General features: G+C 33.0%; 1 protein-coding gene across 4 annotated transcripts in view; it reads right to left on the bottom strand.

Annotated features, from left to right (window-relative positions):
- KIF21A (kinesin family member 21A) overlaps window positions 1-27,665 on the bottom strand; it is a 160,659-nt gene that overhangs the window by 64,795 nt on the left and 68,199 nt on the right. For 3 of the 4 annotated variants that reach the window (XM_044677889.1, XM_044677891.1, XM_044677892.1), the window contains exons 6-11: window positions 26,956-27,123; window positions 24,928-25,043; window positions 22,905-23,100; window positions 21,822-22,011; window positions 21,389-21,452; window positions 14,224-14,427 (exon numbers count right to left, since the gene is read on the bottom strand). In XM_044677889.1, the coding sequence (XP_044533824.1) occupies window positions 14,224-14,427; window positions 21,389-21,452; window positions 21,822-22,011; window positions 22,905-23,100; window positions 24,928-25,043; window positions 26,956-27,123 (938 nt within the window). Of the gene's footprint in view, window positions 1-3,964; window positions 4,004-14,223; window positions 14,428-21,388; window positions 21,453-21,821; window positions 22,012-22,904; window positions 23,101-24,927; window positions 25,044-26,955; window positions 27,124-27,665 lie in introns of all 4 variants that reach the window. The other variant, XM_044677890.1, reaches the window with a different exon arrangement.

The raw sequence follows: 27,665 nt of genomic DNA, 5'->3' as shown, positions 1-27,665 counted from the left end.
TCTTTCATAATGAAAACTTAAAATCCACTATACTTTCGCTTTTACCAAAGACATGTTAATAAAAAAAATTAAGAAGAAAATAATATGTTAACTAAACCATTTTATTTTAAAGGGTTAATAATTTTAAAGGTAAAGAGAACAAGAAAGGGATACATTTATGGTGGTAATGCAAACTGGAGAAGCCACAAAAGAATTAAAAGTAGACTATAAGAGTAAATTAAAAACTTTTAAATTTCAACTATATGTATTATGATGTTAAGGGAAGCAATCAGTATATGTATGACCATTGGGGAAAAAATGATAGTGAAATGTAATGAAGACTCACTCGTTCATGGATTTCCCACCTCCATTCAAATAAGGTTGACCCCTACTTTCAAAGAATTCACAATGGTATTATAGTTTTTGTGAAACATTAGAAACACAAGCCTGCTGAATCAATGAATCAATCACCAATTTATATTATACTTTATTATCTATATAAAGACAAGTCTGTACTCTCGTAGAAACTTTATACTCAAAACAAAGTCAACATGTGTATGTGTGCATACTTGGACACATGCATCTTATTAGGTAATGAGGATTCACATATTTCATACATTTTGGAGTGAAGATGATGATAAGCAGAATCAGGAAACTTAAAGTAGGCTGTGAATAAGGGAGCTGATCTTAAGAGATGGAATGAAGTATGATTCTATTAGGAGAAAGAAATGAAGGAGATACCAAGAAATTATGTTCTGACAAAAGAGGAGGGAATAAACAAATTGAGCAGATTTAGTGACTATTATCATATCAGCATGATACAAAGATTAGGTCTGAAGCAAAACAGGTGCCACTTGGAGAGGACTTTTGAAAAAAATGTGTGCAATATACTGAATGCTTCTCTTCTCTTGGTTATTTTCAACATATTGGAACTGCTGATTTTTCACAATCATAGATTCCTACTTGAAAACTCAGAAGGGGAAGTTAAACTCATTTACTTAAATACCAAGTCAAGTGTCATAACCTAATAATATATCACTGGTAGCAGCTCTATACTTAAGGCTTGGAATAAAGAGGTAAAACAGATAGCAATGGAGGAAAAAAAGAAATCTGACAGTCTTATGGCATCTCTTTCTTTGATACTTCCTTAAATATTATATCATCTTCTGATTTTTACTAATCCAATCTGGTTCTCTTTCTCCTACTACTCCCTACTTCATTCAACTTAACTGATTTACTTCAAATTTTTTCATCCAACTACCCAGCCATCACATCTTCTACCTCACTCAGTGCAATGTTCCTCTTTTCTCAAGAACACTGAATTCTTAGTTTCAGAATTCTCTGAAAGTAAGTAGCCCATAATTGTTTCCTTGTAGCTAATTTTTTAAATTGGTTATAGTATTACCTCCCACTAAATCTGATGTGAACCAAGGAAAAGGTCTTTCTGCATGGATTTAAAAAAAAAAAAACAACTTATACCTACAGAGGAAGGAAATCTCCCTCTACCAAAGTATAACAGCATAAATTTTGCAACTAATAATCTTAATGAATTGCCAGAGGGCACTGAGAGATTAAGTGATTTTCCCAGGGTCATAAGGCAAGTCTGTATTAAAGGTGGGGCTTAAATTCAGTTTTTCATATGTCTGAGGCCATTAACCCATATTGCCTTTCATGGATTGCTGTCTCCTAAGGGTAAACTTGGGCCTACATATTTCCCCCTATTGATGAATGAACTCATGTTCATTTAAACCAAAACCAAGTAGAAATTATATTCAAATGAACAAATTTAATTAAAATTCAATCTTGTCAAATTTTATAACAGAAAAATCAGCAGTCCTAAACTATTAAATTAATTTAATTTACCTTTATATGTCACTTTTAAGACTTTGCTTTCCAAATCCAAATTTACATTTCACTATTCCAGAATATAAGATATAGAGTATTAAATGTTAATCGGTCAATATATAGTCTAAAATTAACCTAAAGCACTGTAATAAGTATGTAAATTTGAGTTTTAAAATGTTCCTTATATTTTAGAATATAGATTAAGTAGCTGGGTAGCATGGTGGATAGAGTGCCAAGCCTGGAGTCAGGAAAACCTGAATTCAAATTTGACTTAAGACACACTTACTAGCTATGTACCCTGGGCAAGTATCTTAATTTTTGGTTGCCTCAGTTTCCTTATCTGTAGAATGGAGATAATGACAACACCTATCCTCCCAGGGTTGTTGTGAGGATCAAATGAGATAATAATTGCAGAGTGCTTAACACGGTGTCTGCCAAATAATAAGTGGTATATGTCTAGTCAATAAGTAAATTTTATTAATTTAGTAGTTTTCTAGTTTCTTAGTTAAGAAAATTATATTTAGAGAAACAAAGTAAATGACTACTACTGACTTTAACTAGGCACTTGACTTAGATGGTTATAATATCAATAAAGGATTTCACAATTATCAGAATCTTAGTTTTATACATACTATACAGTATGATCGATGAGGGTTTCCTCATTAATTAAAACTAACTAAATGAATCATCAATCTAAACTCAATTATATTGAGTAAGATTAGGAATCTTGAAATGAAGTTGGGAATTCAGTTTTCCAGCAGTGGATATTAAAAGATATGCATTAATAAATAGATCAGTATTATTCAATATCAGTGGTTTATATGCATATAAACTAAGTATTAGGATTAAACCCATGATTTAATTAGCACAGGGAAATCCTAAATGAGGAAATTCTCTCTTACAGACCAGAAACTTATCAGAAATTTAAAGTCTTGGAAAGTTGACTAGAGTACAGAGTAGGTAATGTCAAGCCCAGGGACAAAGAAACTTGAACACAGATATTCCAGACTCCAAAATCACTCAATTGTGTCTTGCTACCTGTCATATATGAACTAATATGTCTAAAATTTTTTAAATTTTTAACATAAAAATGTCTAAAATTATAAAAAACTATTTTCTCCCAAATATTTCAAACGTTCTCTATGAAATCTTGTTTATACTAAAATAAAGACAATACTTGCAAAGCAAAATTTAGGCCAATTCTTGATCACAATTCTGAGTCCAATGAGTCCAAATTAATGAGGTAATACTAATAAATCATTTATCTGATAGTTTACAAATCTTGCTAATATACAATATTAGTTTATGTAAAGCAGAGTTAATTTCTTAATACCACTTCCTTAAACTACAAATATATTACAAGGGTGGTTTTTAGCATGAAATGAAAACAAGTTATAAAACAAAATTATATTTTGATTTTAACAATTTTCTTTTAAAAGTTTTCTACCATTCAGAAGCTTCAGTTTTTCCTTTTATTAAAATAATTTTAATAGCAATTTTCATTACTATACTTAGATAGCCTTTTTAAGAAAAGAGATTCCACAAATCTAGAGCTGGAAGAGACCTCTGAGGCCACCTAGTCCAACATTTTCATTTTATAATTGCGGAAACTGAGGGCCATTGAAGTTAAATAACTTACTCTTGTCACACAGACACATCATAGATGGGACTAGAACTAAAGTTCCCTGACTAGCGAACTTTTACCTTTTCCATAGTGATATCATGCCAAAGATAAAATGGAAATAAAGGCAACTGATGGTTTATCACGTCTCACCATAAAAGGTAAGTTTCTCATCCACTTTATTAATCTCCATGTTGCTCACCAGTTTCTTAAAAATACTGATTTTTTAAAAGGAATGGAAAAAATTAGTTTATTATTGGATTGTTTCCAGGACTTTTAAAATTAAAGCTATGTCACCCCATTTACAGTAGTATATCTAATATATGAAGGTGCCTCATTCAAGTGACAGGTATTTTTTGCCTTTCAGAATAATTTTTTAAAAATTCTTATAAGGTTTATTATCATTACTGTTAATCTGATCTAAATCAATCAATCTAATAGGAGATTTTGTGTGTGTGTGAATCACAACTAAATACTGAAATAACAGTTAAAATTTTAAAACCTGGGAAATATTCCAACCTTTTCTCTTCTTGATTGCTTTCCTCAAGTTTCTGAAGCCTTCAAAAGCACGAAGTACAGTATTGGAAAGCCAAGCCAATGAAGGACAAATCAGACAGTAAAAAGTGAAAGTGACAAGAAGGTAAAAATGAAACATGAGCTTGAGGACTTAAAAGTTTTCAAAGATATCATCAAAGATATCATCAAAGGACAATAATACATAGTAAAAAGGCAATACATTTTGCAAGAACTAAGAATAAGCAGAAAAACAACAAAGACAATAAATTTATTGTAGCTATTTACATTTTTTATGCTTAGCAGTTTTTTGGATACAATACTTATTTTAGCTGCTCTTTTTCCCATCTTCCCCCCCACCCATATGACTCCTTAATAAACCTTTTAATAAGATCACTAAAAGGCCATTTGACAAAAGTCTTATAATTCAAAAAGTAATGCCTTTATACTATAACAAGAAGAGAGCTAATACTGGATATTAACTTACTATCTTAATGCATTTATTTTACATTTTAATAAACTACACATAAATATTAAAACCTATAGAAAATGCATACTTAAAAATTGCTAGATACAACAAATGGATGTGTTTACTTTTAAATGGATAAAAATTTACAATTCTTATATTTTATAATTATGACCCATGATGGTAGGATTAAAGATGTTAGGCATTTAATTGTTTGTTAGAAACTAACAACTAAAAGAACAAATCAGAAGCAATGGAAATGTTAAGATGGGAAACAGTGCTTTCCACTAGAAATACAAAAATAACTTTTAATGTAAAAGTATACGTGGAGAAACTGTAGAAATATTACTAAGATCCTAAATAATGTATTGAATATTCAATACATGCATGTTGGACCATTTAGTTAGTGAATGGAATATACTGAACACAAATATTTTGACAACAGACAAAAATAGATCTCCTGTTTTACCCTTATATAACAATCTTCCTGTAGCACATTCACACCAAAAATTCTAAACATTTTTCATAAACTTCTAAACAGACAGAGAAGATGACAAGAGGAGGAAGACACTGACAAATCAGGCCCAAAGCAAAACCTTCTGACTTTCTCTCCAAAAAATGTGTCTATTGGTATATATTTTTTGCTTGTTTCAATTTTGCTTCACAATTATTTCATACACTTATAAAAAGAAGTTATATTTATCTTTAAGAGGAAGGACAAAGAATAATTTCAACTATAACAAAGCACAGTTTTATGGACAGAAAAAGAAAAGTAAAATCATTAGCGGAAAGAATAATTTCAATTCTTAAAACTCAAAACCAAAGTACTGATTACAGATGTATTTAAGGAAAATTTCTTATGCTACAAGTACATTTACAAATTAGATATACAAAGTGTTTGTGAATCTATTTAATTTACACACTAAATATGTTAATATAATGAAAAATGTTTTATATTTGATACCAGTGTTCATAAATTCCTGTCATCTAAATAAACGTGATAGTGACAATTGTCAAAACAGCAATGAAAAAGTTTAAAATAATCTTTCCACTAAAAAATATATAGAAAGAATGAACATATTCTTATTACTAGGCAGATTGTTACTTATGCTAAGGAATTCATGCTTTATCTAATTACTTTCATATATTATATACATGTAGGCATACAAATACTTTATTCATGACTGTATATGTAGAGAAATAATATATTATACAACATTTGAGCAGTCTTTCATGAATATTTGTAATTCTTTTGAAAACTTCCTATTTTTTAGCACACTGATAATGGTTATCTAAAGTGGTATGCGATTTATTTGTGATAAGTAAAATTTTTGATATGGTCTCACTTCTACTGATACTAGTGGCTGATTCAGCATGCCTAAATGACCAGTTAAAACTAGGTAAGGTTGGTTTCTCTAACTTATTTTTCTGAAAACTGAGGACCAGAATTCATACTAAACCAGTTCCATTACTCTGTCTTGTTGTCTTTTAAAATATATGGTCCTGGGGGCAGTTAGATGGCTCAGTGGACAGTGTTACAATAGAGAGCCAGGCTGAGAAGGGAGGTCCTGGGTTCAAATTTGACCTTAGACACTTCCTTAACCCTGGGCAAGTCACCAAACCCTCATTGCCTAGCCCTTACTACTCTTCTGCATTAGAAACAATATTCAATATTTCTAAGACAAAAGGTAAGGGTTTAAAAATTTTTTTAAAATATATTTGGTCCTAAAGAATAGATTTTATTAAATGGAAATATGGCAAAGTTCTAGGTCTTAAAGAACACACTTCACTGACTATTGGAAATGTTGTAGCAGCTGAAGTTTGAAGGAGCAGAGGGTAGTCAAAAACAAAAAAATGTTAAGAACTGACAAATTATTGCTGTGAGACCATTTAAATTCTCAGAGAATTAACAAAGACCTTTGGAAGGGCTGCTGCACTAAAGGCTCCATCACGGCTCTCTCAAGGTTGGCGCAGAAGCCAAAGGTCAGTTAAAGAACAAACAGATCATGGTTCATGATTGTTATGAAAAACAAAACTTATGTGTTATGAGTAAGACAATACAAAGACTGAAGGACTGAAGATTGGGAAAGGGAATTTTTTCTGATAAAACTTATTTTACACTATCACAATGAACTGAAAAAAACATATTGATATACTGATATATTTAAAAGCAGAATTACAATAATTCCCAGATGGAGATGGACTACTATAGCAGGGCTTTGTAACATACCACATGCCATGAATGGCTAAGAAATTTATCCAAGAAATAAACATCCATTGGTGGCCTGGATATGCATTTGATTTAAACTCCACTAAAACCTGTTGGCTAGTTTCAAAGCTGTACTTGGAAAAACATATTGTTCAACAAAGGTATACTTATCCAATGTGATATGAAATTTCATGATGAATTAAAAGGCTACATCAAAAACTTAAGAACACAATACTAAATCATGTGAAATAAGCGATTGCAGCAGAATGAGATTATACATATCAATAAATTTAATTATTTTACTTTTTGCCAAGTAATTCCCACACCACTATGCGTGTTAATGTTAATTTCCTATATTATATTCCCTCTTTATATATATTTACATATAATTATAGGTATATATTTTATTAACTATCTTTTATAGATATAAAATATTTATTCTCTCTCTGATCTATCTATCTATCTATCTATCTATCTATCTATCTATCTATCTATCTATCTATATACAAACCTTGTTAGCTGACTTTATCAGATAGAGTTGTTAGATGCAAAGATTTTTCTTCACTCTTTCCTTACCCTAGCTGCACTGATTTTCTTTATGTAAAAGTTCCTTAATTTTATTTAATCAAAATTATCTATTTTCTAAGTCTTTTTTACAAAATAGATTTAGCTTTTTTGCTTTTATGCTGTCTAGTTTCTGCCTTATTCTACTTTTTCTCCATTCCCATAGAGCCATATCTTGTAACAAAGAATTTGGAAAAGAAAATTCCACCAAACCTACCAAAATACTGAAAAAAATATGACATGCTAAGTTCTACAGCCATAGGGAGGCTCCCACTCCCACCTCTGCAAAGGAGTGCAGAGAGGTGGTTTCTCATATTGTCTTTGGGGTCAAGCTTTTTGAACATTTTTTTTTCCCACTGTAGTGATGGTTCCTTCCATTTCCATCGTTCTTGTGATTGTGCATAATATTGTTTCCCTGGCTCTGCTCGTTTCACTTCTGAACAGTTCCTCTATCCCTTCTCTAGTTAAGAATACATCTCCTATCCATCTGTTCATGATATACTATCTGCTTCTCTTATAGTTCTGCTATGTGAGCTTGCTTTAATATCTTTAATATTAAGGTTGCATCATTTTGAGTTTATTTTGGAATATGGTTTAAATCTCAATCCAAGCCTAATTTCTTCGAACTGCTTTCTACTTTTCCTAACAGTTGTTAAAAAGAGTGAATTCTTTCCTAAACAATTTATGCTTTAAAGTTTATCAAATACTAGGGTTTTGTTTCATTGTTTCTGATTCTCTCACTTTAATCTATGCAACTGATCTATATCTACATTTTTTTAACCAAAACCAAATTGTGTTGATGATTGCTATTTTATAAAATACTCTCTGGTTTGGAAATGCTTTACTTCTTTTCACAATTTCCCTTGATATCCTAGATTTTTTCCCCAAATGAATTTTCTAGTTTTATAAAATGTTCATTTTACATTTTTGTTTGGCACAACGCTAAAACTGTAAATTAACTTTAGTAATATCATTTTTACTATATTGGCATAGCCCAAGTCATGAGCACTGAATATTTCTCTCACTATTCAAAAACAGTTTTTATTTCTTTTAGGAGTATTTTATAATTGAATCTACATAAGTATTTTATATGCTTTGATATATTGATTCTAAAATATTTCATACAATGGTTAGTTTTTTTAATGGGATTTCTCATTGTATTATTGACTCTTGGATGTTGATCCTATTTTATACATATGCTGGGATTTGAGGATAGATTTATTGTATGGCAGGCATTTACTGAAGCTGTTGATAATCTCAATTGGTCATTCTATTGATTCCTTATGACTTTCTAAGTAAACAATCATGTCATTAGAAAAAGAGATAATTATCTATCTTTACCCAATTAATTCTTTTTCTGTCTTATTGATATTGCTGCCACTTCTAGAACTCTATCAAACAATAACAGAGAAGATGGGCATCCATGCTTTATTATTGTATTAATTGAGAATGCTTCTTATGTCTTCCTATTGCATATGATGCTTGCTTTTAGCTTTAGACACAAGATTTTAAAACACGGTCCTTTTATGCCTATTTTTAAGACTTTTTAGCAAAAAAAGAATTTTATTTTGTCAAAGGCTTCGCTTGCATCTGTTGCATTTGGGGATGTTTTTGTTTTTAAAGTGATTATGTTTATTTTCTTCTCTTTCCTTTTTTGCTTCCCTAGTTTGGGGAGCAGCAGCAAAGAAATTGCTGAATGAATTTGATAGTAAAGGTGGTGGCAAAATATGGGAGCTTTTGGGAGGCTTTGCTAAGAAAACATGTTAGAGATCATGCTCCACTGGTAATTTGTGAGATTATTTACTTAGTAAATTTCTGTGTCAACCCATGCCTATTGCTTTGCTCTTTTTATATAATTCCTATTTTGGGAGAGTTCTTGAGAATTTGTGAGGCACAGAAAAAACATATAGTCTTTCACTGTATTGGACATGTTTTTATCTATCTATCCATCTATCTTTTGTATAAATTTAGTTTACATATATATACATGCCGTAAAGTAAATATTAATTCTTTCCTACCCTTTATATTATACAGGATTAATATAATCAAGATAGGGAACCTTTGAAGTGCAAAATTCCTCCTCAAACTGTTTATCATAAATATGATCTTAATTTATTGTCTCAGAGACTTGCCCATGATCATCCAGATAACATGTTTCAGAAGCAGGAATTAAATTCCAGATGATGAGGTTTATCAAAAACAATATGCTCAAATATTGATCACACCATAATGATACATTGCTTCTCCACAGTAATACTTGCCTATCTTATAACTGATTACTTATGATTTCTTATAATCACCTCACATTAATATAACTCCAAAAAGTATTTTAGAGGTATTATTTTTGTGAACTTATGATCAAAACTGAAATATTAAATTTGACATTATTTTTACTTGGGTCAGTATCAGCCCTATTCTTTCTGAAGGTCACATCCTGGTCCATCCCTCTCCTAAGTCTATTTCTATGTACCCCTTAGAACCTAACTCTTCCAAATCAACTTCCTTCTATCTTCCAAGCTTTTCCTCCAACACTCAATCTATCTTCTCCAATTAACTGCACCCTGACTTTCTCCTTAAAATGCCATATTCCTCAGAAACCTCTCCAATATCACCCTCTTCTTAGCCCCAGTCTGTTAGAATAACAATACTTTCTTCTCACTCTTAGGTATAGGACAATCTTATGTTACCATTTCTCAAGAATCTTTCCTATCTCCCAACTGAAGTCAAAGTTCACCTAATCTGCTGATGGTACCCTATGACCTTATCTTTCTCCTCGTGGCCTACAAACTACCTTCCAGGTCACTTTTCCATTTTCCTTTATCACCTCATAGCCACTAGCTCACAAGTCCTTTTTCACACTGATCTTTTATGATCCTTCTGGCACCCTAAACTCACAACTCTTTAACCTCTTCAACTGCAAACAACTCCAATTTTATCTCATTTTAGCAGATACCACCATGGTTAAATCTCAGATCTTATGATCAGCTTTCTGATATTCTGGATTTCAAAATCTTATTCTCTGAACTCTGAAAAAAAATTTTTTTTTGCCTCTTCTGTGCTCTAAATCACACTAAGCCTTATTGTCTTCATCATGATCTCTAAAATAAACCTTTCGGTATTTTTCCAGGCTACCCCATAACTATAATTTTTTATTTTCCCAGGTAATCATGATTCTAACATCATTTCTTTCATTGATTTGATAGCCACAACAGAATATTTTAGCATTTTCTCCATATCCTGACCTTCTGACGTTCTTGCCCTGTAAATTCTCAAGCCTCACAAACCTTACCATTAGATTTCCTCCTTTTAGCTCCTACATTGTAGCAAGACAAAGTAACAAAATCATACTAATTTCGTCTTTTTATGCTGGAAAAAATCATACTCATTACTGCTTACCAATTCTTTTACTTGAGGCTAACTCAAGCTCTATCCATAGTGCTAAGTCTCTTACTCCATTCCTGACTTAAAAACTCATAGCAGTCTGCCTCACTCCTATCTTACTGAGATGAAAAAATTCATCTGAAGTGAATTCATTTCAACCACTCTCAATTCTCCCAATACCTCTTCAACTACTCTTCTTCAGTGATTCTGCTGTTTCTCAAAACCTTGCAATTGGTTTTCTCCATTCTCTCCTAATCCCTCTCCTTTCTCTAAAATTTCTATCTGAAAAAATCTCATTCACTCCCATAACCTTAACAGATGTCTTTATATAAATGACTCCCAGACATATCTTCAGTATTAAGCTCTAAACTTGTATTTTTAGCAAGACTGATGACTCAAGCTCAATATGGCCAAAACAGAAATTATAATTAGCTTTTCCTAAAATCCTACTCACCCGACTTTCCTACTTCTCAAAATCATAAGATTATCACAAAACCACAAGATAATTTATCACTCTTCCTTCCCCTTCACCTCCTATATTCAGTTGCAAAATCTTGTCAATTCTGCCTCACAATATTCCTCAAAATCACCTATGTATACCTCTCTATTGACACTACTTTTTGCTTCCAATAACATTAGTCTTATCCAGGCTCTCTATTTGGACTTCTATAATAGCTTTATACTAGTCTGCCCACTTCTAATTTGCTTTAATATCACTTCCAGATTAATTATCCTAACACACAAAACTGACCAAGTCACTCTCCTAAATCATTCAGTCAATCCTAATATGATCCCAACACATAAAAGTGGTCATCATTCTTCAAAATTATTCAGTCATTATTCAATGAGGAAAACTATAATTGCACTATTCTCTCTACTATATATTCTATCTAGCCAAATTTGACCAGCCTTGTACATGCTCTGCGTTTGTGCCTTTGTTATGCCATTCATCACACATAGAATGACTACACTTCCAATTTCTATTTGCTGAATGCTATACAGCCTTCAAGACCCAGGGAAAAGGAACTTCTGGAGAAGAAGTATAAAAAAGTCAAGCATTTTAATAGATTTCAAAATCAGAGTAACCTATCAGTCAAAAAAGTTTAACTCTGTTTTCTACTCAACAAACAGAAACAATGTCCAGAGTAAAATAAGTCATAGGTTCCATGTAGACTCTGGAGGCCTCCACACTCTTACTAATCTTCTATTATTCCCTCTCTTTTGGTTGCTTCTCTGTTGCCTACAAATATACCCATATTCTCCCAACACTGAAAAATCCTCACTTGCTCCATCCATTACCCCCCTATTGTTGTCCTATATGTTGCCTCTATTTCATGGACAAATTCCTTGAGAAAGCCATGTAGAATTGGTACCTATATATCAGATCACATCTAGAACTTTGTATTTAGTTCTAAGCACCACCTTTTAAGGAGGATATTGACAAGCATGTTCAAGAAGGTGACATGGACAGTTAAGACACTTGGAACTATGTAATATGAGCATTATTTGGAAAAACTGGTGATGTCTAACCTAGAAAGAGAAGACATGATTTGTGCTTCCAGATTATAAATTTCATGATGGCAATAAGTATGCCCTATTTCCTCCAGTATTACTCTAGTATCATAGTATCTAGAAAGCTTAAAGAAAAGTTGTGTCTAAAAATAAATAAATAAATGATACCTCTGCCATTTATCTACATTTCCTAAGATGACATCTGCATCTAATTTATCTCATAGGAACAAGAAGTATCCCTTTCACAACCCACTAACTGGAAATGGCTTTTAAAATGTACAGGTATCCCTTTCACATCTCAACCTTCCCCATCACAATTTTGATATATTGTGGAGTAGTATAAGAAACTAACTGAGAATTTGGGGTGGGGAGTGGGGCAGGAACGGGACTTTTCCAGAAGCTGCAGATGACACAAAGGCCAGTAGACCAACACAGAAAAAGTTTAGAAATTCAAAAATACATAAAATATATGTATAGTATTGTATATATATATGTGTATATATATAAATATATTTTATCTTTTAGCACCATAACTGTACAAAACTTCTTTTTTAAAGTTAAAATAAGTAAAAACTTAAAGTTTGTGGAAAAAAACACAAAAGCCAGCAAATGACACACAAAGACTAGAAATGTAGATATCTTTAAAAGTTTAGTAATTTATAAATGCATATAAAGTACTGTAAATACTCTAGAAAAGGAAAAAACAAATTCAAACTTCTTCTCTGGTATGAAGGGAAGGCCAAAAAATTTTACACAGATTTTCCTGATCATACCCTGGGACACTATGCTACTAATCTACGAGAGATGGAAGGGATACCTATATGTTAGTCTGTGCAATTTTTTATTTGTGACACCTAGATCTTTATAAAAGTAAATCAAAACATTTGACTTTTTGACTTATGAGAACAAAGGTTTTTAAATCAAGTTTCCTGTTCTGTGTTTTTATAAAGTAATTGAATAGTCTTAATAATACTATAATCACTACACTACTTGTAATTACACTTCATAAATGGGTAAACAATTATAATCTACCTTCCCTTATACGGCCACAATTAGTCGTCTATGATGAACATCTTTTAAGAGGTTTACATTTCAAATACATAATTTCATCTATAATGCTTCCTAATGAAAGCTATGAAACTCAAGCTAATTATTCTAATAGTTCTTTTTTAACTCATAATACATAACAGATCTAAGTAAAAGAACTAAAACTTTTAATAATTTTGTTTAAAAATAATTCATTGTCTGAATAACCTAATTTATACAAATTAAGCAAAGTGGCAAATAAACTACATCAAATATAATACTATAGAATTGGAAGTTCTCTGGAAAATGAGGCAATATACAAAACACATATTCAGCAGTTTTATAAACTGGCAGTTTTACGTATAATAAGTAAATATAAAATTTTAAATATTTAGCTGGTAAACATTCAAACATAAGTACAACTTTTCATTTTCTTCTTCTTCCTTTATTCAAGTGACTTTTTAAAAAATTGTACTTTTTTGTAAAAAAGTACCTGAGCTGTAAACAATACATAATTTTCACCAAAGAAAAAATATTGAATTCTTTGTTGGGTTCCTTGTTGGAAGAATGTTTTTAAAAAGAAAAAAACAACAATAATAGAAAGAGCTATTGTAGAACCAAATACTTTGCTCAAAACATTTAAAAGACCAAAAGACATTAAAATGTTATTTGTAAGGATCAGTTTGTCCTTTTGTTAAATGCAATTAGATAAGAATTTAAGGATATGCATGAGTCTACTTAAATGTATTAGAGAATTAGAAACAAATTTAAAAAATGAAAATATTGAAATGTGGTGATATAAGTTTTGTTTAATACAAGATGATTGCATTTTTGAGATGATTAAGAGCTTTGGCACCTAATTCCAGATAGCAAAAAAATCCCATAATTATAATTTTAAAATAGACAACATTACAATATTTATCTAAAATAAATAAAATAATTTCCCCACATGTAATAAGATACTTTTAAGAAGAAACAAAATCAAAATTTCTAATTTTAGTTACTTTAAAACAGTCTTATTTTGACATATGCAGGAGGCTATATACACTTCCTGAATGCAAATTAAAATATATTTTTATTAAGAAAAGCAATTATTTAATACATTACCTTTTTTTCTTCTTCTTTTCTTTCCTTTTCAGTTTTTCTAAATCTTTTTTAGCCATATCTATAATTTCAATGGTTTCTTTTTCTGAGGAAAGTATAGAAGGAGAGAAAGCTGATGATCCACTGAAGTATGGAGATCTTGCTGTAGCTCTTGTCAGGTTACGCCGAAGGTTCTCATTCATTGCTTCACTTTCTAATAATTTTGCCCTGGTGACAAATATAACACACACACAATTTCAGAGATTACTTAACATGGCTATAACAACATGGTTATAATTTTTAAAAACTTTTTGACTGTAAATATTTGCTTTAAGAAAGACTACTCCTGAGAAGATGGCCTTCTTGCCAAGGAAGCATAAGAGATCATATTTCATCTCATCTTTGGCAGGAACTGCCCCCTTAATTATCCCTACTTTCTCACTAGTCCTATTTCTGTATTCTGGTTGCTTCCCTGTGCAGGGACACTTCCAGATCTCCTCCATCCTGAAATTACCTTCACTTGATCGCCGCCCTCTTTCATGACTAAATTTCTGAAAAAAGTCACCTTCAGTGTTCTCACTTCCTTTTGTGCCACTCTTAACTCTTCAGTTTGACTTTCAACTTTATTACTGTACTCAAACTGCTCTCTTAAAAGTTATTAATAATCTATTTAATTCCCAAATTTAATGACCTTTTCTCAATTCTCATCCTTTCTGACATCTATAACCTGACACTACCAAAGTCTTTCTTCTCCTTGATACTTTCTTCTCTCTCGGTTTTCATAAACTTTGCTCTCTGCTGCTTCGCATCCTTGTCTGACTATTCCTTCTCAGTCTTCTTGGCTAGGTCTTCATCTTCACCTGCTAACCAAGGGAGTTTCCCAAAACTCTGTTTTAGGCACTCTTCTCCCTCTACTCTTTCACTTCATAATTTCATCAGCTCCCCTAAACTTAACTATCATCTCTGTGCTGATGATTCTCATTTCTACTTCTCCAATTCTAGTATCTCTGCTGAACTCCACTCTCACATTTCCAACCACCTCCTGTTCAGTTCAAATTGGATGTTCTGTAAACGTTGTCAACTCAACATGGCCACAACTGAACTCATTACTCCCCCTCCTTTCTCTCACCAACCCACCTCTCTTCTTTGTTTTCCTGTAGCTGTTCAGGCTATCATCATCCTCTCCAAGTGACTCAGGCTTGTGACTTTGTTGTCATCTTTAACTCTTTCCTCTCTGTCATGCCCTCCTCCTCCATATCCAATTAGTGGCCCATTCTGGCCCTCATGCCTTATAGGAACACTTTTCATACATTCCCCCTTTGCCCTCTGACACTCACATCTAGATGCAGACCCTCGCCACCTGATGCCTAGACTGCAGGACTGATCACTCTGCCCTTCAATACACCCCTTTACATAGCAAACTGATCTTCCTAAAGCACATCACAACCTCCCTAACCCCATTTGATAAATTGTCATGGTTCTCTAACCTCCAGAGGATCAAACGCAAAATCTAGTTTGATTTTCAAATGCAATAGACTGAAATTCTCTTACCTTTCTAGCTCTATTACACCTTAATCATCCATAGTAATCCAATGATTCTCTGCTATTTCTCCTAAAGAAAGCCATTTCCCAACTGTAGACATTTTCATTGACTGTCATGCCTAGAACTCTCTCCCTTTTTATGTCTGCTGTACCTCCTGGCTTTCAAGTCACAGCTAAAATCCCAGCTCCTCTAAGAAGCCTTTCCCAATCCTCCTTAATGCTATGCTGTCACTGTTTATTATATCCAATTCATGCTGTCTTTATCTTGTTTGTATGTAGCTGTTTCATTAGATTGTGAACTCCTTAAACAAAGACAACCTTTTACTTTTATTTGTATCCGCAGCATTTAGTACAGAATCTGGCACAAAGCAGATGCCTAATAAACTCCTGATCAACATCCCCAGTTCCCAGTCTGGCAGCTCTAAACTTGGCATGTAGTAGACATTTTAAACTCAGTGTATCCATTCATTATGTTTCCTCCTAGTCCTCCTTATTTTTTATTTTTCTTTTTACTGCTGAGGATACTACAATCCTTCCAACAACCAGGTTCACAACCTAAGGTTCATCCTCCTCTCCTCATTCTCTCCCATTCACCTCTTTATAGCTAATCTGTGCCTAAAGGTAGATTATGAAATCTACCTTTGCAAAATTTGCTCGTCTCCTCTGACACCACCTCCACCCTAGTATAGGGTGATCTCAAGTTTAGACTATAGCTTTCTATTTGGTCTCCCCTGTTGTGAGTCTCTTGCCATTCCATACTATCATCCATTCAGCTAACATCTTCCAGAAACAACAGTCTGACCACTGTAAAAGGGAATTCTTGGTTCTCTTTGAGTTCACACTTGTGAAAAGGGAATCCTTTGTTCTCTTTGCCTAGTTGGAGTTAACACTTTGGTTGGCAATAACTTTGAATCAACACGAGCTTGAACTAGGTGGGAGAAGATTGAAAACCACTTAGTGAATTCACACCACACTTGAAGCTAGGTGAGAAGCCAGTAAGATACTTGGAGAGTTCTACCTTTTCCCCAAAACTCAAACAGCAGGAAACTTAAGAGTTCACACCCTCAGAAAGTCCAAAGGTAACAACTCAGACAATTTGGAAACTGTGACTGGCCCCCATGAAAAGGGGCTGGGACAGGAAACCACCATAAAAGTCATGAAAATCCCTGAGCAGGCAGTCTGGTGAAGGAGTCTAGGAGAACGTGAACTCCAAAAAGAGAGTCACTCTAAGAATGAAGTGGCTTCAAGAAGAAGGTTGGCTCAAAGAAGAAAGTAGGCCTGAGGAGTCACCTTCAGCTCCAGTCATTGTCTTGGGTGAATGGATAGCTGGTTTTCCCTTCCTGTCTTCTGGAGATAGTTTAATTCTGACTGAAGGTTAAAAAGTCCTGAACTGGAACAATATTTAATTAGGTTAATATCTTTTCTACCCTTTCATATGTCTCTCCTTTCACTCTTTCCACCTCTTTTATAAATAAAAGATTTATAATTTTTATATATTTAGCCAAACCATTAATTTTAACACTTACACCATGTCTTCATCCTCTCCTCCTATTCATTAAATTTCAGAGGCTTCTTATTATCTTAAAGATCAAATATCAAATCCAGTTTGCCATTCAAAGCCCTTCATAACCTGCCTTCCCTACACACTTTTTCAACTTTTCCTTTTTTATCTCCTTCACAGTCCAGTCATGCTGAATTCATTGCTTTTCCTCACTCAAGACCCCCATCTCCCAACTCTGGACTTTTTCACTAACTGTCCTTCATGCCTGGAGCTTTATCTTTCCTCATCTCTGCTTCCCGCTTTGCCTGGCTTCTTTCAAATCCCAACTAAAAACTCATCTTATACAAGAAGCATTTCTTGATCTTCTCTAATGTTAGCAACTTCCCTCTGGGATTGTTCCAAAATACCCTGCTTATATTTGGTATGTACACAGTTGTTTGTATGTTGCCAGCTTCATTAGAAAGTGACTTCCTGGTGGGCAGGGACTGTATTTCTTTGTATCCTCGGCAATTAGTATAGTGCATGGTAAAAAGTAAGCACTTAATAAATGCTTATTGACTTTCATTAACCGTAAATTGCACGGTCATATATCTGAAAAAAAAAAACTTTTACTGCTCTAGATCACAAGTTCTTAACATTTTTTTTTTAGTAACTGACCCAACTCTGACAGTCTCCTATAATCCCTTCTTAGAATAACAGTTTTTAAATCAGTGAAGTAAATGTTAAATTCAGTTTGATGTTAAGTTAAAATAAGTTATGATTTTTTTCTCCCATCCAAGTTCATGACTATCCCTGAAATCTATCCACAGTCTAGATCACAGGTTAAGAAACCCAGTTATAGGGGATACTGTTGCCTATGATGTTAAAACTAATTATAAAAACAAAAAACATAGACAAGAAAGTGGAGCTAAGATGTTGTGGTGGAAAGAAGTACTGGAAGCTTACTTATAAAACTCCTCTAAAATTGATCTAGACATAAGACGAAATCTTGAAGAGGAAATCCAAGGTAAAAACATCAATAAATGACCATAATAACCTAATGTTTGACAAACCCAAAGATCCAAGCTATTAGAGCAAGAATTCACAACTTGGAAAAAAATTGCTGGAAAAACTGTAAAGCAGTATGGCAAAAATTACGCACAGGCCAACATCTCATATGTCATGCCAAGATAAGCTCAAAATGAGTACATGATTTAGACATAAAAAGTGCTCTCATAAGCAAATTAGAGGTTTATAGAAAAAAAAGTATCTGTCAGATCTATGGACAGGGGAAGAGTTCATGGCCAAACAAGAGACAGAGAGGATCACAGCAAGTAAAATAGATAATCTGGATTATGTGAAGTTAGAAGTGTTTTGCACAAACAAAAACATTGAAGGAAAAATTAGAAGAAAACCAGAAAGAAAGAGGGGTGGCAGGTTTGTGGGGGAGGAATGTTGGAAGAGTTGTGGAAAAAGAGGAGTACTAATTCATTGTTCTTAGAGTTGTGAACTGGCCCAACCATTCTGTAGAACAATTTGGTAAATGACTTAAATATTAAGAGGGAAATTATAAACAAATTAGGTGAACATAGAATAATATACCTGTCAGATCTATGAAAAAGGAAAGAATTTAAGATCAAGCAAGAGATAGAGGATATTACAAAATATAAAATGAATAATTTTGATTATATTAAATGAAAAAGTTTTTGTACCAAAAAAACCAATGCAACCAAAATTAGAAAGGAAGCAACAAACTGGGAAAAAACTTATAGCAATAACCTCTGATAAAAGTTTAATTTCTCAAATTTATAAGGAACTAAGTCAAATGTATAGCAAATAAAGCCATTCCCCAATGGTCATGGGACATGAATAGGCAGTTTTCAGATAATGAAATCAAAACTATCAATAAGCACATGAAAAAGGGTTCTAAATTCCTCCAAATTAGAGAAATGCAAATCAAAACAACTCTGAGGTGCCAGTTCACACCTAGCAGATTGGCCAATATGACAGTAAAGAAAAATAATAAATGTTGGAGAGGATACTAATACACTGCAGGTAGAGTTGTGAATTGATCCAACCATTCTGAAGGCAATTTGGAATTATGCCCAAAGGGCTTTAAAAGTATGCCTGCCCTTTGATCCAGCAATACCACTACTGGATTTGTACCCCAAAGAGATAATAATGAAAAATATTCAAAGCCATGCTCTTTGTGGTGGCAAAAAATTGGAAAATGAGGAGATGTCCATCAATTGGGGAATGGTGGAACAAATTATGGTATATGATGGTGATGGAATACTATTGTACTGTAAGGATTGATAAATTGCTTGATTTCCATATGAACTGGAAAGACTTCCATGAATTGATGCAGAGTAAAATTAGCTGAACCAGGAGAACATTGTATATAGAGACTAAAACATTGTGGAATGATCATATGTAATGGACTTTGCTACTAGCAGCAATGCAATGATCCAGGACAATATCAAGGGATTTATGAGAAAGAACACTATCCACCTTGAGAGAAAGAACTGTGGGAGTAGAAACAGAGAAAAAATATATATCATTTATTACTTGTTATATAGGTATATGATTTGGGGTTTTGGTTTTAAAAGATTACTCCATTGCAAAAATGAACAATATGGAAATAGGTATCAAGTGATAAGGTTTGAACTATGTAACTGTTCAATGTATTTATCCTTTTACCTTTCCTTGTTAAAATCCCTAGTGTAGGGTAGAGTAGGATAGTGTTAGATAGAATAGAGTTAGTGTAGGTTGTTTGTTATTTTGGGTTAGAATTTTAGTTTAGTTTGTAGTGCACAAATACCAAAATTTTGTTAATTTTGGCTTTGTGCAAAGGGGGGAACTGTTGTGAGGAAGATTAGTTAGTAATTCAGTATTAAGGATGTACCTAGCAGGAAGGAGCTAGAGCATTCCAAGATGGAATGAAGGGGCAGGAAGAAGTGGCTTGTGCTCTGAGAGAGCCTCCATTACGGGTTGGCACAAACTGTGGTTAGCCCTGGGAGATCTCTGAGTAAAGGACATCCTGCATCCTGATTTCCCTGAGATCCTGTGTGGTGGTGGTTTCTAACAAGAGGACAAGAATTACAGAGCAGCACTAGGTGGAGGAGAAGTTTGGGATCTGGTGGACAGCATCTCAAGCACACTCACTCTACTTGGATACCTTGACTTTTGACATCCTGAGATCATCTGTGGATTACTGTGAGAAACCCCAAAGCCACTCTCAGCCCTTAGCTGTGGTGGTCAAGCCTGGCAGGACCAGGTCTGAAGCAGCCACCCAGAGACTCCATTACTACTCCTTTGGCCCTGTCTGCTTAGACCACTAAGATTAGAGTAGAGAAGTCCTCCCCTTGCCCTGTGGTTTTGCCTTTAGATTTTAAGTATAGAAATCCCTTTCCCACCTTTTAGTTAAACATAATTAAACCTGTTAAAACCTTTTACCCTGCCTGTTGGTTTCTAGACTCTGGCCTAGGGAAAGCTGGGTGACAGTTAAGACCAACTGCCATTCCTGTGTTAATCCAGTACACTCTGGTCTCCCTATCCTGGTCCAGTCTCTCCTTCAACCCAGTGTGTGTACCCACAACCATTTAGATTTATTGTAACATCCCTGGTGCCTCCATTATCTATTTTCACAGGATGAAGAAACTGAGGCCAAGAAAAAAATAAGTATTTTGTCAAAATTACACATAAGATCAATGATTTAGACATGGAAGTGACCAAAGAAGTCATGAAGTCCAATTCTCTAGTTTTAAAGATGAGCAAATTGAATCATACAGAGATTGAATGACTATCTGAGGATTATACAACTATCAAGTGTCTAAGGTAGGTTTTGAATTCAGGTCTTCCTAACTTCATGTCTAGCATTCTTCCCACTATGCTACATAGCTCTCTCAATCTCATATCTGCTAACTGGCAAAGCCAAGATTAGAACCCAAGTCTTCTGATTCCACAATCAGTTTTCTTTACATCTATAAGTGAAAACTATACTATTTTCTTTGTCCTTTAAGTCTAACATGGCTCAGTCCCTGAAAGATGAAAATTACAACATTATGAAATAATTCTTTTTCCGGTTACTATAATTGTTAGTACAAAAAACTCAAATATTTTTGAAAAATAAATCTAAACATGTACCATAGTAAGATCAAGTCATACCTGAGATCTTCTATTTCTTTGATATAATTATGGATCATATTACTGATCTCCTCATTACCTTCCCCTGAAAAATAAAAAAAATAAAAAACATTAAACAAAAATTTCAATGAATTGAGAATGTCAGCCAAATAAAGCCAAGCAAAAACACTAGAAGTTCAGTTATTTTCTGAGATCAATAGCCTTAACTGAATAAGTAGATAATTATATAATGCATTAAGATTAATTATATGATTTGTTGAGGGAAGCTTTTAAAGTAAAATTATTAGATAATGAGCTTAATTCACATTAAAACATTGGGAAAATGTGTTATTTAATACATGGCTGAAATAAATAAATGATTCAAAATATGCTGGGTGCCAATTACAGTATAAAGAATTAACCTTGCCTTTTTATTTTTAATATTCACTTAAAAATAAAACCAAATATAGAATACCTGCTCTGGCAAGAATCTGGTTGGCTTGATCACTAACAAGTTGTGTTATTCGGGTTCTTAATGCATCAACAGTTTCTTGCATTGCTTTGATTCTTACACGTAAGTTATTATTTTCAGTTTGTAGCATGGCATTCTCATGAAACATGTCATTGATACTTTCAACACCTTCCTCATCAATAATCCTTTTACCCTGAAAAATAAATTTTAGTTAATATACTTCAAACATAGGAATTCTAAATAAGGAAAGAAATATAATATTTAATTCTTTTTACTTGGCCTGAACCAGTCCCAGTATTCCTTTCCCTCTATTAAGATGTTCTAGAGTGAACATATCATTGTTATTAATATTAATAAAGTTTTCAATTATGATTACATTATTAAGAGATGGAAAGTTAAGGACAATCATGTTCAATGGTTCCTACTTTCCTATTCCAATTAGGGCTAGGGAATTGGACTATTTCATTGACACAGGGATCTCCAGAGTGAAGAAACTCTCTCCATCAATGCGAGGCTATAATTTTTCTGCAGCTTAAGAGTCTTAGAGTTACTTAACAGTGAGAAGTTGAATGACTTGCTCAAAATTATATAGCCAGTATATATCGGAGAAAGGACTTGAACACAAATCTTGCTGACCACAGGACAGTTATTTATTAATTATTGCGGGCTTCACATTATTGCTCAAATTAATAATATAACAATAATTCATTTAAATAATATTTAAAATATAAGTGCAAAGCACTTTCTTCATAGCTTTTCTATAAGACAGGAAATAACAGGTATTTATATAGTGTTTCAAAGTTTACGATGTACTTTAAATACAATATCTCACTGAATCTCACAACAACCTGTTAAGGGACGCACTATGGTTTTATTACTATTTAAACTTTAAACATAATTAAATTAAGGGTAAAAGAGGATAAGTAATTTTAATTTTAGATCAGTGGTTAAACACACAGACACAGACAGACAGACAGACAGACAGACAGACAGATACACACACACAGTGTATTCTTCAGTGGCATTCATCACATTCCAGCACTGACTTAAAATAAAGAGTCAAAACATTTAAATTCACTGACTCACAGTTTTGTACTCCATAAGTTCCATCTGAAGCCGTGTGATCTCGCTACGAAGTGCATTAATTTGTTGACTGGCTCTGTCCTGATTGACCATAACCTTGTTCTTGATATTTCGGGCACGATTGGCATACTTTAATGTATTCAAAGTTTCCATGAAATCCCTGTCTGAAGGGCTGACACAAGCTATCATGACTGTTTGGCTGTAAGTTATAAACATTATTTATGTTTAATGATAGATGAAAATGAAATCCAAGCAGAAATAATTACTTTATATTTCTGCTTTTTTATTCATCAAACAAGCAAGCAACATTTTGGCCACTATGTGTCAGGTACTGGTGTTAGTTAAGAGAAATACAAATACAAAGAAATAACTTCTATTCCCAAAAAGTTTACATTCTAATATATAAAATATAAAAGTCTTCTATTCAGAAATACAAGCAGTTTTCTAAAAGCTAACTAAAGAAATAAAAATTTCTTTAGTTATTATACACTATTTGGAATTTTCCTCCCATTCCATCTCCGCCTGTTGAACTCTCTGTCTATCTTTCAAGAACTAAGTGATGTTCCATGTTCTTCATGAAGTACTCCTTCTTTATCTCCCTTATCTTGAACTCATAACATTTTGTACTGCTTTGATGTACTTATCACTGTACTTTAGCTGAATGTCATCTCTCCTAGGTTGGTATTTTCATTTGTATCTCCTTAGTATCTTAACTTACAGTTAATAAAAGTTTATAAATAAATTCATGAATAAATGAAAAAGGCATAATATAGCTCTTGAAAACAGACACTGAATTAATGTTCTTAAGTTCCCAACAGATGATTAAAATTATAGCGTAATAGTAGGCAACCTAGCTTTTCTGGCATCCAAAATATGTATAATAGAGAAAATTTAGAATTAGATATGATACAGCATTATTTACTTTGCTTATTTCAGGATTTTATAGGTTACCTTATGATTTTTTAAAAAAATTATCTGAGTCAACAAACATTTATTAAACATTTACTAAATGTTAAGTGCTATGTTAATCACAATAAAAATGAGGCATATACATAAACTATCTATAATAAGTTGGAAAACGATTAAGAGCAATACAGTAATAGTTAAACACAGCAGCCAGAGAGATCCCAAAAGGGAAGATCAGAGGAGCAGGGATGGATATCAGAGCTGGATCTTAAAGGATGAGGATTTTCTGAGGCCAAGGTTATGGTGACAGAAGGGAGGAGAAGGTCCTACGCTAGCGGGGATGGAAAGCTTAAAAATATAGAGGCAGGATGATCATGCAACAGTGAATAAACTGGTTTGCTTGAAGTATAGAATATTCAAAAAAGTTAAAATATGGCTTTAAAGGTAAATGAAAAAGTTTGGATACCTGGAGTTTGTATTTCAATCAGGAAGTAATATGTAACCATTAAAGGCTTTTAACCAGAAAAGAGACATAATCAGACATATTTTATACTAAGTTCTATACAAAATCCTATCAAGCAAAACATTAAGAGAATGCAAAGTAGTCTTATAATTGAGATAATATTAGCAAATGAACTTCAGGGTTGTGGAATTTTTAAAATTCTAGTCAAATAACAGATGAAAAATAAAAAGAACACATTGCTTTATGTACTTTGTTCTGTCTCCCTTTACAAAATAATGTAAGTGAAAAGAAAGGGTTGTGTTCAGTGTGCTCCAACTGTTACCTCTAGAAAAAGATATGTGGACATTCTCATAAATCAGCACTTCTACATTAAGAAAAGTGGATGTAGTAAACTGCTAGTTAGTAGATACTTTATTCACATGATTGAATAACTCTACATTATATGAAATCTATACTAAGTTTGTCATAAGTTATTTCAGAAAAGTAGGAGAAAAAGAATTCAAATACTTGTAATGAGTGGCTTTGTAACACAGTCAGTCCTTAAAAATCACTACAAATTTGCTTTCTAAACAATTCTTATGGCTCATTTAATGAATAATTAAAACCAAGCATTTATCAAGTAAGAAATGTGGAAAAAGTGTTTTTTTTTCCTCATACCTGTTACCCCCAAGGGAATCCTGCAGTAGTCTTGTTAGTTTAGAGTCCCTATATGGAACATGGGTGGCTCTCTTACTTTTATCTCCCAATGCACTTATTACATTACCAAGTGCCAGCTTAAAAAAAAGAGATGCAAAATTACATAATTACAATTAACATCCAAAATAACTGTGTATAGAAAAGTAGTTTAAAATTGTAACAATATTTAAATATTTAAAGATTTCTTTAATAGATTCTACTTAACATATACTATATAACTGATATGCAAAAGCAACAAATTTCTGTTAAAATAAAGTCTCCAAAAAGTAGAATTATTTCATAGCTGGTGATGTCTAAAAATTTCTAAAATTACCAGGATATCATTTAGTTCTCTGTAAAAGTCATTAACACACACTGCTAAGCTGGTAGGGATGTTGGAGAATATGTAGTTCAACTCCCTATCACGATGCTGGTGCTTCTCCTTCCAAGATTACAATGATCAGAATGCAGCAAAGCGGGTTCAATTGTAATCATTAAAGGACTGGCCATATTAGTGCTTAATTCTACTGAATTTATGACCATTTCTATACTGTTACATATTCATCAAATTTGTAAGAATATGCACCAGCACTGTCTATTCCTTAGTGGTCATATCCCCTCAAAAAAGGAAATAAATAACTAACTCATGCTTATTCCTGCTCTCAAAAACTAAGAGAAAAAAGATTATATGCATCAGTGACTATTCATGATCATGGTGAAATTCTCCAAATTATACCTCATTTCAAAAAAGTTTGGAATGCTCAGGATTCTTGAGTATTTGATAACATAGCAAATTCCTGTACATCTCTTGTCATCACAAAAATAACTGAAATCCTCCCCACTAATGACAGCAGTAGCTATTTTCTTGCTGTGCAGGGACACCAACGTTCCTCTCCCTCAGAAAGTCACAGTAATTATCAAAATACCAGATCATAATCTTCCTTCTCAGTACAATGCCCAAGCCTGGTGGTGAGATCATTAAAATGGGCACCACGATATAAAAAGTCTGGCCTCTCTGGTTCTGTGTCTTGTTATCCAATGAATGAGAAAATAGACATAAGTCAACTGCTTCCCCCACATCTTATCAATGGCAAAAAAAGATCACACCCAGATCTTCCACCACAGACCTAAAGTAGAAATGAATGGTAATGAAGGGAAGCAACACACCCTGATATGGACAAAATTATCTTAAACTGCCAGTACTACACAGAGATCCCGAATTAAGATGGAGTATCTTGGCACAGGAAAACATGTTCAAGCTTGTACTCAAGTCAATAGGAATACAGCAATCATTAAAAATAAATTATTCTATAAGTTTTATACCATATCTATTCCATATGTTAAAACTCTGTTCTTAAGTCAAAATTTGTTCCTAAGATTTATGGCAACCACAAACTTTACTCCAAAAATAAATGTTACTAGGTGGTATTGTGTTGTTTGATACAATTTAAAAGTAAGTTTTGGATAAAATACTGCTTCCCTTAATCTTAAAATTTCTTTAATTCATATATTATTCACATGTTTAATAATTTAGACAGTAATGATATTTGAAACAATTCTTTAAAATTATCAAAATTCAGTATGAATTAAAAGCTTGAAAATTCTTCTCCCCTAAAATATATTCAAAATCATCAACATTATATTTTGTATAAATTAAAAGGGATTTAAAAATAATTAATATGTTTAATTTGATACACACATCAAGAACAAAATATAAACTAACTTTATAATTCATAATTAAGAATCACCAAATGTATAGACATAACAAAAGTAATTCCAATTAAAAGTAATTTTGTAATTAATGAGAACAGAATTTCAACTTGAATGGATTAATACGTTTCTCAAAAAATTAAATGACAATTTCATTTGTTAGTTGCTGCCTCAAGTCCCTCACTGATCTATTTATACAAATATTTCCATTTATGATATTCTGAATTACAAAGGAAAAAAAAGACTAAAGGAATACAGTGCTATACTGACAGCTTAACATTCTTAAATCTTAAATCTTACTAGACCACAGTTGATGGATATGCCTTCTTTGGCCCTTTCTCCAGTGGCTCCGGTACGTTTTAATCTTTCTGATCCAGCAAGATCAACAAAATGGAACTTTGCAGTAAGGGTTTCATATTCATTCATCTCAGATGATTCAGATGTCATCTTATTATCAACTGTATTTTCCTGTAGTTTCGGAAATAAAAATCCAAGAAATCTGTTTAATATGATAAAATGCCTTATGTCCTCCCCCCCCCCATATGTAGAACATGTATAATGGTGGAGCCTCAATTAGGAAGAACTGTATTCTAGTTCTGCTTAGGAATCAGAATGTCTACAGTCACTGAACTTGAACAAGTCACTTAACTTCTCAGTGACCAAGGCAATTCTCTAAGACCATAAGTTGTAGAGAAGATCAGCATTGGTAGAGGGAGTTGCTTATTAGAAGTTCTGATACCAAAGAAATCACAGGTCTTGCCTAAAAACAACACAGAAGAGAGCCAAAGAAGTCTGTGAAACAGGAAAGTCAAATGTAAAAGTCCATAGAGCATCCAAAGCTTGGATGGGAGCAAGTGACAGAAATCTTCTTAAATGTGATTAGGTCTTCTGGTAAATCCACTAGACCAGTGGTGGGCAAATTTTTTAAAGAGAGGACCAAAGGAAAGGAAATGCTCATCCATCAGTCTGTTTCTAAGGCAACTCTTTTGAAGTTTCATTGTACTGTGTCC

This window comes from Gracilinanus agilis, chromosome 5 (assembly GCF_016433145.1).
Source record: "Gracilinanus agilis isolate LMUSP501 chromosome 5, AgileGrace, whole genome shotgun sequence".
NCBI lineage: Eukaryota > Metazoa > Chordata > Mammalia > Didelphimorphia > Didelphidae > Gracilinanus > Gracilinanus agilis.
This window is presented reverse-complemented; position numbering and strand designations above follow the sequence as displayed.